The 12,095-nt window shown below is 34.7% G+C and overlaps 1 protein-coding gene across 2 annotated transcripts in view; it reads right to left on the reverse strand.

The window, feature by feature from the left end:
* Positions 1–12,095, reverse strand: part of BRIP1 (BRCA1 interacting helicase 1) — a 183,491-nt gene that overhangs the window by 119,118 nt on the left and 52,278 nt on the right. For both annotated transcript variants that reach the window (XM_045985542.1, XM_045985543.1), the window contains 3 exons: positions 7,106–7,396; positions 4,601–4,822; positions 1,020–1,219 (listed from right to left, as the gene is read on the reverse strand). In XM_045985542.1, the coding sequence (XP_045841498.1) occupies positions 1,020–1,219; positions 4,601–4,822; positions 7,106–7,396 (713 nt within the window). The remainder of the gene's footprint in view (positions 1–1,019; positions 1,220–4,600; positions 4,823–7,105; positions 7,397–12,095) is intronic.

Raw genomic sequence — 12,095 nt, forward strand, 5'->3', positions numbered from 1 at the left:
AAATGACAATGGGGTGCCTGGGTGGCTAAGTCAGTTAAGCATCTGACTCTTGATCTTGGCTTAGGTCATAATCTCAGGGTTGTGAAATCAAGCCTTATATAGTCAGGTTCCATGCTCAGCAGGAAATCTGCTAGAGATTCTCTCTCTCTCTCCCTCCTTCTGCCCTTCCCCTAACCTGCATACACACTCTCTCTAAAATAAATCTTACAGAAAAAATGGAGAAGACAAAAAAAATGAAAGTACAGTATGCCATCATTTGGGTAAAAAAGGAGGAATAGGGAAAAGTATTTATATTGGCTCATATATGCATGAAATTTGCTCGTAAATACACACTGAATGATACACTTGTTCAGGAGGAGAGGAACTAAGCAGATAGGGTAGAAAGGAGTTTTTACAACATAAATTTGTATACCTTTTATGTTCAAACATGTGACTATATAACATTCAAAAAAATTTTTAAGAAAACGGAAAGAGAACAGAAAAATGCTGTAGCAAGTGGAATAAGATGTAGGATCAAGATCTAAGATAAGGAGATTATAGATCAACAACCTAATGTCTAATAAAACGGAATTCAATGTAAACTTTAATAAAACTATTACTAAATCTGGTAGAGTACTGAGATCTTGGTTAATTAAAACTCATCAAACCAGAGCCCTACTCAAACTGAAAGATAAAAGCATAAATTAAAGCCATAACCCAAATTCTTTAAATATGTTACTTAAAATCCCCTTTAGTTTATGCTCAGCCCAATGTCCTATATACATCATACATGGGGCTGTTAAATTATTCTGTTAAATTAGAAATAAGATTCACAATTATCAATTTAAAAATTGAATATTTATTATATTCTTTGAACAAGACAAAAGTTTGGACTGGCCTATTTTTAAAGTTTAACAGGCAAGGAATAATCCATTTCCCAAGTTGCCTGATCAAAGTTTACTAATTAAAATACTGTGGCATAATAAAGCATGTTTTTAATACAAAGGCAGCAAAAATGACACTTAAGAAAATGTTCTTACTTAATTAGGCTATAGCACACAGCTCGTAGGGGTTCATGGTCTTTCTTCCTTATATTATTGTTGACCATACTATCTAGTTCATCTCGAGCAAACCGAAGCTGAACTTCTGTTACACTGTAACTTGCTGATTCCCGAGCACAGTCTTCAATGTTATGAGCTTCATCTAAAATGACAATCTGTTCCTTGAGATTGATATCCATCTATAAGACAAAAAAATTTTCCTGTGAAACATTCAGGAAAACAGACTTAACAGCAGTAGGCAAGATATTTTCATTTAAAATTTCATACTAAAGGCAACATGGCAAGGATAATTTATATAAGTAACTGATTCTGGGTCTTAAAACTTTTAAAACACTACAGCTAACAAATATCAGCTCAACATTACAGTTTCTCATTTTTCACTCTCAAAATACTTTGCAAACCTATCAACCAAAATACCTTTTAAGTGAGTCTGGATTAAGGTATAGATGGCCACATCAAAGTGTATAAAAATCTCACTATACAATCTCCAACATAATGTTAAAAGGGGTAAAAAAAAAAACTTTAAAACTAAAATAATTACACAGGATTCAAAAGACTCTCAAAATATAATATAATACAGCATGTATCTATTTCATTTATGTTGTTCCTACATCCCTTCATTTTGAGAATTATTCCTCCCCAGCTACATGTGACGTGGATAGAACTGTTAATCTGTTAATCAAGGGACATCACCACTTACAACACAGACTCAGAACCCAGGCTTGTCAATTAAATAAAGTATTCCATCCCTCTATGGTCACAGGTTCAAGAATGGAGATGAGATTCAAGGTAGGCCAAACAGAGAAATCTGGGTAGTAAATTTAAGATCATGTTCTTTTTTTCCACGTTAGGTGGCTGCTTGAGGTTATCTTTGTTCCCATTGGAAAGAAACAGCCTGAAAATAAAGCCTTCACAATGAAATTGGTCAAGTATTTTTTTTTCTTTAAGCTCTACTGAAGCTAGGTTTCTGTCATTTGCAATTGAAAGAGTCCTGGCTTATATGAAGAAATGTTAAAAAGTAATTGCCAGTGAGTTATTCTGAGGAAAAAATATATGGAGTTGACAATGACTGAAAAAGAACCATGGAAGAATAAGAAATATATTGGGGTTCAAAAGATGAGTAGAGGGGTGCCTGGGTGGCTTAGCTGGTTAAGTGTCTAACTCTTCATTTCAGCTAAGGTCATGAACCCAGGGATGTGAGATCAAGCCCCACATCAGGCTCCCCACTGGCATGGAGCCTGCTTAAGATTCTCTCTTCCTCTCCTGCTGTCCTCCACCCGTCTCTCTCATACATAAGTAAATAAATAAATAAATAGTGAGTAGAATTTGGATTTGGATAGCAAAGGGAGTCAGGCATTTCAATAAAGGCATCATCAAAAGCAGAGATATAGTTAGGAACAAGGTATCCTCAGGGGACTATGAGGTAATTTTTGAAGGGTCCAAGTTGGGAGTTTGTAGCGGATGTGTCCAAAAAGGCAGATTCAAGCCAGACTATTGAGCATCATGAGAATAAGCTTAAGAGAAACGGACTTTAATCAAGAGATGAATGGATAAAGATGTGGTGTGTATATATATATACACAAACACACACAATGGAATGCTACTCAGCCATCAAAAAAAATGAAATCTTGCCATCTGCAATGACACAATGGAACTAGAGGGTATTATGCTAAGCAAAATAAGTCAATCAGAGAAAGACAATTACCATATGATCTCACTCATACATGTAATTTAAGAGACCAAACAGAGGATCATGTGGAAAGGGAGGGAAAAATAAACCAAGATGAAGTCAGAGAGGGAGACAAACTGTAAGAGACTCTTAGTCATAGGAAACAAACTGAGGGTTGCTGGAGGGCAGGGGAATTGGGGGGATGGGATAACTGGGTGATGGACCTTAAGGACGGCACATGATGTAATGAGCACTGGGTACTACATAAGACCGATGAATCGCTGAAATCTACCTCTGAAACTAATAATACACTATGTGTTTATTAATTGAAATCAATTTTTTAAAAATTTTAAAAATTAAATAAGAGATATGGACTTTAACTCATGAGCCAAGAGTGCAATATATTTTCAAGCAGAAGAAAGATGTAATAAAAGTAATATTAGGAAGACTGACCTGGCATTGATATGTACAGTGGCTCAAATGAAAGGAGCCTAGCCAAGAGGAAACCAAATAAGAGGACAGCAGGAACAGTAACCATAATAATGCCTATTAAGTTTAAATAGAAAGCTAATGAGAGCTGTGCAGTCAGATCTAGAGAGAAGAATAACAGGTGAATATAAGAAATTATTCATTTTTTTAAAGTAAGCTCCATGCCCAGTGGGGAGCCCAAAGTGGGGCCCAAACTCATGACCCTGGGATGAAGACCTGAGTGGAGATCAAGAGTCAGATGCCTAGGGCACCTGGGTGGTTCAGTGGGTTAAAGCCTCTGCCTTCAGGTCAGGTCATGATCCCAGGGTCATGGGATCGAGTCCTGCATCAGGCTCTCTGCTCAGTGGGGAGCCAGCTTCCCTTCCTCTCTCTGGCTACTTGTGATCTCTGTCTGTCAGATAAATAAATAAAATCTTAAAAAAAAAAAAAAAAAAGAGTCAGATGCCTAACCGAATGAGCCACCCAGGCTCCCCCAAGTAATTCACTCTTTCTCGTATGCTGCAACAACTGGATGGTTCTAAGAAGAACCATGCAAATAAACACAAATAGGATATCCAAACTTCACTTCTCAAAATCTCACAAAGCATAATTTGCACAGTATACATATTCTCCCTCCAAAGTTCTTCAAACTATAGATTTTTCAGATGAATGTTTTAAAATAATTTTGACCATTCATAAATAGAAGGAATGATACTTATTATTGGGTCTCAACTGGGAGTAATTTTGTCTCCCAGGTTATATTTGGCAACGTCTAGAGACATTTTTGATTGTGACAGCTGTTAAGGGTGCTACCAGTGTCTAGTGGATAAAACCAGATGCTGCTTAGCATCCCACAGTGCACAAGATAAATGACCACAACAAAACACTGTCAAGACCAAAATGTCATTATGATAGTCTGAAAAACCCCATCAGAATCCCACTCTATGGGGGCACCCAGGTGGCTCAGTTGGTTAAAGCAGCTGCCTCTGGCTCAAGTCATGATCCCAGGATCCTGGGATTGAGCCCCGCTTCAGGCTCCCTGCTCCGCGGAGAGCCTGCTTCTCCCTCTCCCTCCACCTGCCACTCTGCCTACTAGTTCTCTCTCACTCTCTGTCAAATAAATAAATAAAATCTTAAAAAAAAAAAAAAAAGAATCCCACGCAGTACTAGCTCTTTAAAAGTATAAATTACTAGGTCCTCAAAAGTATTAATTACTTTAGACATGAAAATGATAAGATCTAAAATTCAGTTTTCAATACATCTCAGTGTATGTTTTCAGTGCTATAATCTGCTTATACATTTACATAAATTAAATATAAAGCAAAAAAATAAAGTAAAAAGTAAAACATCTAAAAGCTTTCACATTGATCATTCATATTCCAATACGTAGGAGAAACGTTGTAATTTTCACACAGTTACTCACACTTTCCCTTATTTGTGCATCTAGAAGATAGTTGTAAGGACAAAATATTATGTGAGCATCTTCTATTAGTTCTCGTGCTGTGTAATACGGACATGCCTTTAGTTTTTTCCCCAAGCTGACAAGTTCTTCTATATCCCAGGCTTTGCACATCCCTTGAAGAGTTTGTAATGTGTGTTGATCACTAATTTTATGTACACCATGATAAAAATAGCAGGATTTGCCCTAAAAATAAACATGCATTACTGAAATGTGAATCAATACTGGAACAAAAGAACAAAACAAGTTTATCTCAGTATTTTCAGAACATCATTAAAACCACAAAGATTTTACAGGAGAGAAATTATACTGTATCCATAATCACAACCATTTTAAAGAAACTCTATTAGTTGACTCAGACAGAGCTCCAGATCAGTATAGCTCTAGATGCCCCAAATTAACCTGAAAAAAGTTTTTAATTATGTTTGTTGTGCCTTTGCTTTGACTATAAAGTGATATTATGCAAAAATATTTCTTAAAAGATACAAAAGAACAATGGTATCACTGGTTGCTTTCAAAGATGACACTTAAGTGACTTGGGGACAGGAGTGAGAGAGATTTTTCTCTCTAAACAATACTGTATATTTTCAGTTTGAGCCATGAGACTGTATTACTTAATCAAATATAAGTAGGTAAAAAGAAATGAAGAAAGGAGAAAGGGAGAGAGGAATGTCTTAGGGGAAACAATAGTGTTCACTATAAAATATCTAGAAGACACAAAGGAGTACAAAAATTCCACTAAATTATCTATAATTCTATAACAGAAAGAATGTACTAGTAACATTTTGATGTATTTTATTTATTCTTCTTCTATACATATGTATATATGGACACATCTATAAAATGTGACCCAACATTAAAATAATGAGAGCATGATTATTAACCATTAAATCTCATCTTCACAAAAAACACATTTTTCCATACCTAAAATAATTTTGTAGAATTATTTCTGGTGATAGTTAATTATTTTTTCTTAATTGAAACAAAAATTAACTTTCAGCAGATAAATGCATTGCTTTTCCAGTATAGGAGCACTTTCGTAAAAGAAAACAGTGAACAAAAACACATGTGCCTTTGGATCAAGCCAAAAAATCAGAAAGTTTATACTTTAAGGGCACTTAGAACGACACTCCTGTGAAGAATAATAGCAAAAGCAGAATGGCTCATCCATTTTAGCACTGTAACACAATCCTGAGGGGAGACTGTCAATTGAAGTGTTATCACACTTTAAACTCTTTTTCACCCAAACTGTCAGTTATCTATTTATCATTTCACTTTGGTAATTCAGTCATAGTAAACATAGACACCTACAGTGACTTTGTAATTGGCCATCATTACAATACCAAATTACCCTAAGGACTTGAGAACAAAAAAAAGAATGTTCATGTTTGGTTATGAGCTAAGCATTCTGTGGCAGAATTAGTTCCAGACAAATAACTAAAAGCAGGTATCTTCAAGTATTTATAACCAAGGGGAAAGAAATGCATAATACAAAATAACTTATTCACATTACATGGGTAGAAGGTGATATACCAATTAAATGAAACTCTAGGGGCTATGGCTCATAGTCTTTTGTGTAGAACCAACTCTGTTCGACAAAATACTAGTGAAAGAACTTTCAAAATATATTAATTTATCATTGATCATTTCAAAGACTATCAATTTATTATTCATGAATAAATTCTGAGTACATTCCAGACTTGTAGCCAGTTTCAGACTAAACAAGTTATTAAACTATACAGATTACCAAACTAATACCATCAAAAAAATTATGTATTTACTACTGAAGACTTCTCAATTTCTACCTTGACCAAATATCATATTCAAGATTTCCCTGGAATACTTCAAAACCACCAATGACATATCTTTAAAGTTAATAATTTCATATAACTTTTTTTGAAAGAGAAGTTTATACTAATCAGAATTACAAGATAGGATAATCATTATATTTCTCATTCAACTAAAAAACATTTAAAAATTTACTCAGAAAGAGACCCTAAATAAACTATCTTCTAATTAAGTTTTAAAATATATAAAATATATTAATTAGATCAAATTTGACTAACTTATTTAAATATTTTATCTCCTCCTATGACATCATCCATATCTAACTATTTTTGGTAGTAGGATTTCAATGAGGTAAGAAGATATCTGACTAAAATAAGAATTTCAAGGAATTAAATATCCCAAAGCTTGAGAACCAAAACCTGTCATTTTAAACTTAAGATTTTCTTTTTTTTTGTTTTGTTAGGCACTGTACAGTACGTCATCAGTTTTTGACGTAGAAAGATTTTATGGTAAAGTTACTTTTCAAAAAATAGCAATACTAGCAATTAATTAGAGTTTTGTAAGTTATTTGACTATCACGGGAAATACACATATAAAACAGAAAATGAATGTGTAGAAAATTGAGTAAATTGAATCTTTTCAGCCTTATTTTTTTCTCTAAAACAAAATAACTTTACTCACATTTTTTCCATCCAGCAATTCCATGCACTTTTCATTTCTGTTGAAGTTACCTACTACTTCAGGATGGACGCAAGTATGATCCCTGCTGGACAGAATAGTCATTGGGACCCCTGAGTACGCTGTCCTCCGGAGTTCTCTAGTAATCTGAGCTATCTGTTTGTGTGTGCGTGTCCCAAAATATATTTTGGGTATCTTGGATTTCCCCCCATGATCCTTCTTAGTGGCATTTGAGGAATCTTGACTGCTTCCTTGTTTAGTAGAACAACAACACCTGGAACAGTGACCAGGGGTCTGCAACAAAGGAAAGAAAAGACAATTTATGTCTGACATGCCACAAAAAATGTTATTAAACCTCTCACAAAATCAGAACCTGTAAGTAATAAAACACAACTATCAAAGAGAAATGTCAAGATATTATATCATCTAAAGCTTGCCATTAAAGAAAAAACTACAAATTCCATTTCAAATTGGTTTTCTTGCACTCTTGAAAGTTATAAACTATGTTTCCACATTTGCATGGCTTTCTAACATATCATTCCAACACTCAAATTCCAAATGTTTTAAGAGGTTTTAATTCTAAATATAAAAATAAGATAAAATGGAGGACAATTTTCATTTTTGCTTAGGCTTCAAGTAAACTTGTAATACTACAGTTAAGAGTTGATAATGTTATTTTTGTTCACAGCACAGCCCATTCAAATATTCTGTACCAACATTTTAAAGAGCATTTTAAATATAGCTTACAAAAGATAGAAATATCAAGTCGAATCTAAAATATCATTAAATATAAGAAAAATATTATCTACCATAGGGATGCAAATGAATGCAAATTATTAATATGTATTAATAAAGGCAGGTTGTTTGTCTAGAACAAATACATCTGAAATTTGATTACCTGTCATGGAATTCAAATCCATCAGTATAATTTTTCAGGACAGCTTTTTCTGGACAATTTTACTCATAATTCAGTTCCATAATTAAAATGATTAAATACAACATATGGAACAGGAGGAATATAGTCTGTAATTTACCTGATTTTCCTCTTCTGTTTCCCAACTCAAAAATAAAATAAAAAATCTAATGCTATACATTAGAACCATGAGTTCTTACTATTCTATTTGATGCTATACATTAGAACCATGAGTTCTTAATAACTACTCTCTCCTCAATCTCAATTATTATACAAATGAGACAAAATGCAGTCTCATTTAAGAGAAATACTGTGAAATAGTTACAGAAGGGGTCACTGATGGGGAAAAAAAGCTAAACAGCACAGTAGCTTAAGAGAATTTGTTCAACAGAACAAATACACCATTTAACTGAAGATTTTTTTTTTTTAATTATAATCAGTAAGAGTAGCCTTCATAAACAAATGCTAAGTCATAGCATGTTACACCACAACACTGGGGATCAAGCTGTCTTTTAGCCTCAACTCGGTGGAAAAGCAAGTTCAAATTACTCCCAGTCTCGCTCAACCTTGTCCGCCATTAAATATTACAATACATGATAGAATGGATGTAAATGTGACCCTTCTGGAGCTGTCACTCACTGGGATAAAAGGTTCACTGATGTGCCAAATAAACAGTCAGTCAAAGCAGATAAAGTTACAGTCGTGCTGGAATTGTTACATTCCCCTCTCAAGTTGCTAGTAGCAGCCGATTTCATTACAGAGTGCTGCCACATTAAATAGCCAGTTCCAAATATCCTGCCTTCTATATTGAATAATTACTTATTCACTGAAAGGATAAAAAGAAGAGTTATGAATGGAGCTCTTGTCAACAGTGAGGCAGGAAACAGCTGACACGAGGTTTATGTTACATATGTTGCAATATCTAACAATTTATGGTCATACAGAAAATGGAATGCAAATTATATCATGATATTTCTGACTGAATTTTTTTGGCCTTTGCAATGATCACATTAATTAATTAACCTAGTAAGTGAGGTAAAATAACTCTAGGTAGCAGAATTAGTTTACTTTTCAATACCTTTAATATTTTCACTCAATTATACTATTTCTCTTCCCTATGATATAATAAATTAAATACTGAATATTAAGTTGAATATTGGAATGCTATATACTATATGGATATATTATATCCAAGCATAAAAGTAATCCAATTAAAAAATAATAATAATTTTAAAAAAAAGTAATCCAATAAAGTGGTCTTCTCTCAAGGCTTCAAAAACCTCCTTTTTGATGAAACACTTTCAACATCAATTCCACTTAAAGCTTTATCACCTACACCTTTCATTTTAATTCTACTTTTTTCTAACCCAAAGTCCAAACAATATTGAAATAAACAAAATAAGTCAACCACCTATGACAAATAATGCAATATATAACCTACAGACCTTCATACATACATATCTCCTATATAACTTTTTTCAAATAAAAAGGGATGCTATTATACAGTTTTATAATGCTGTTTTATATTAAAACTTGTTTTTTTTTTACTTTTTAAAAGGGATGAATCTGGCATTAGTAATTTTAAAAAAGGATCTCCCTATCTTAAAATATTATGATAGTAGCTATAACTAACAAAAATAAAAGATTGGTGGGGCGCCTGGGTGGCTCAGTGGGTTAAAGCCTCTGCCTTCGGCTCAGGTCATGATCTCAGGGTCCTGGGATCGAGCCCCACATTGGGCTCTCTGCTCCACAGGGAGCCTGCTTCCTCCTCTTTCTCTGCCTGCCTCTCTGCCTGCTTGTGATTTCTCTCTGTCAAATAAATGAAATATTTTTAAAAAATAAATAAATAAAAGATCGAGAACTAATTTCAGAAAACGTTTCCCATTATAGCAGCTTTATTTAGGTACTTTAAATCTGGTTTTCACTCCATAACTGATAAAATTATAAGCTATGGCTAATCCTATATTAAACATGGTTTTGTTCATTATGTTTTACAGTGGTCTGAAGCAATTATATCTTCTAAGAACATGGTTTTCTAGTGGTTGTTTAGGCAAGTATTGTAGAAGATGGAAATTAAGAAAGTTGATTCTTTTTCCTTTGCAATATTAAAGAATGTGATTGTCTATTGAAGTTCTATTTAAAGGATTTGGTACAATCATATTTAATATAGGAAAAAACTGAATGTGGCAAGAGAAGAGAGGCTTCAAAAAGACATTTGGAATTATTTGCACCAAAATCACTTATTTTCAATTCTGTAAGAAAACTAGAGAAAGAATACTGAAAACAGCCAAGACAGGAAGTCCTAATATCCTCCAATCCAATTAATAGGCTAACACTTTATGGACTCTCTCTCTAAAACACTTTGACCTAGCCATCTTTAAACAATAAATGAACAAAATTAAATAATTTTGTACGTTTCATTAAGTATTCCTCCTGTTAACAAGCTATTAGGTTTATCTTTCAAAGATATACTTTCCTCTTGCTTTTGACCTTTGAATTTATAGAGATTGCATGAGGAAGTGGAGAATAAATTAAAAAGTATTCATTTTCATCCAACATATCTGAATGTCAAGAAAGATAAAAATATATAGGCTCCCTAAAACCTATAATCTCTAAGACCTGAAAGTGGCAGAGCAGTCCTTTAAGAGATGGCTGTTTCTCCTATAGTTAGAAACTGTCTAGAGTCCTTTTACTTCAACAAAAGACAAGAAAACCCAACCCAAATAACACCAAAATTCCATTTTTATTTAAGGAGAAAAAAAAAAACCAAATAAACAAACAAACAAAACTACAGGGGCGCATGGCTGGCTCAATTAGTGGAGCATGCGACTCTTGATCTCAGGGTCATGAGTTCAAGCCCCACGTTGGGCATGGAGCCTACATACCTACGAAGAAACACAAGAGATGCATGTGGGTGTGACAGCTATATTTTTTCCACGTGTAGGAGTCAATTGTTTAAAAACACATTTCAGGGGCGCCTGGGTGACTCAGCGGGTTAAAGTCTCTGCCTTCGGCTCAGGTCATGATCCCAGGGTCCTGGGATCGAGCCCCGCATAGGGCTATATGCTCAGCAGGGAGCCTGCTTCCTCCTCTCTCTCTGCCTGCTTCTCTGCCTACTTGTGATCTCCGTCTGTCAAATAAATAAATAAAATCTTTAAAAAAAATACATTTCAAATCTATGATAATCAAAACTGCTCTTAGAGGGTCAGCAATCAAGGATTTTAGAAAATTTCCTTCATGTCTAACAATTTCTATTCTCTTGTCCTACAATATAGAAATATATATCTAATTTTTTGGAAAGAATGAAGAAAGATTATACGATTTGATTTTGAAAGATCAAATTCTGAGTCCTTGTCACTCTCACAAAGCTATGAGTTCAAGTAAGATAAGATATAATTTCAAGGTCTAAAGTTTCACAAATTTCTCCAACCTTTCCCCACAAAAACAACATAAAAATTTCTATGCCTAGGGGCACCTAGATGGCTCAGTTAGTTAAGCATCTGCCTTCAGTTCAGATCATGATCCTGGAGTCTGGGAATTGAGCCCTGCATTGGGCTCCCTACTCAGCAGGGAATCTGCTTCATCCTCTGTCCCTCACCCCACTCATGCTCTCTCTCTCTCTCTCTCTCTTAAATAAATAAAACCGTTAAAAAATATATTAAGAGGGGCGCCTCGGTGGCTCGTGGGTTAAAGCCTCTGCCTTTGGCTCAGGTCACGACCTCAGGGTCCTGGGATTGAGTCCCGAATCAGGCTCTCTGCTCAGCAGGGAGCCTGCCTCCCCCTCTCTCCCTGCTTGCCTCTCTGCCTACTTGTAATTTCTGTCTGTCAAATAAATAAATAAAATCTTTAAAATATATATATATATTAAGAAATAACTATGGTTGGGCGCATGGGTAGCTCAGTCGATTAAAGCCTCTGCCTTCAGCTTGGGTCATGATCCCAGAGTGCTGGGATGAAGTCCCACATTGGGCTCTCTGCTCACAGGGAGCCTGCTTCCCTCTCTCTCTCTCTGCCTGCCTCTCTGCCTACTTGCGATCTCTGTCTGTCAAATAAACAAACTCGTTAAAAATTAAAAAAAAA

Source organism: Meles meles, chromosome 18 (genome assembly GCF_922984935.1).
Source record: "Meles meles chromosome 18, mMelMel3.1 paternal haplotype, whole genome shotgun sequence".
In the NCBI taxonomy this organism is placed as follows: Eukaryota; Metazoa; Chordata; class Mammalia; order Carnivora; family Mustelidae; genus Meles; species Meles meles.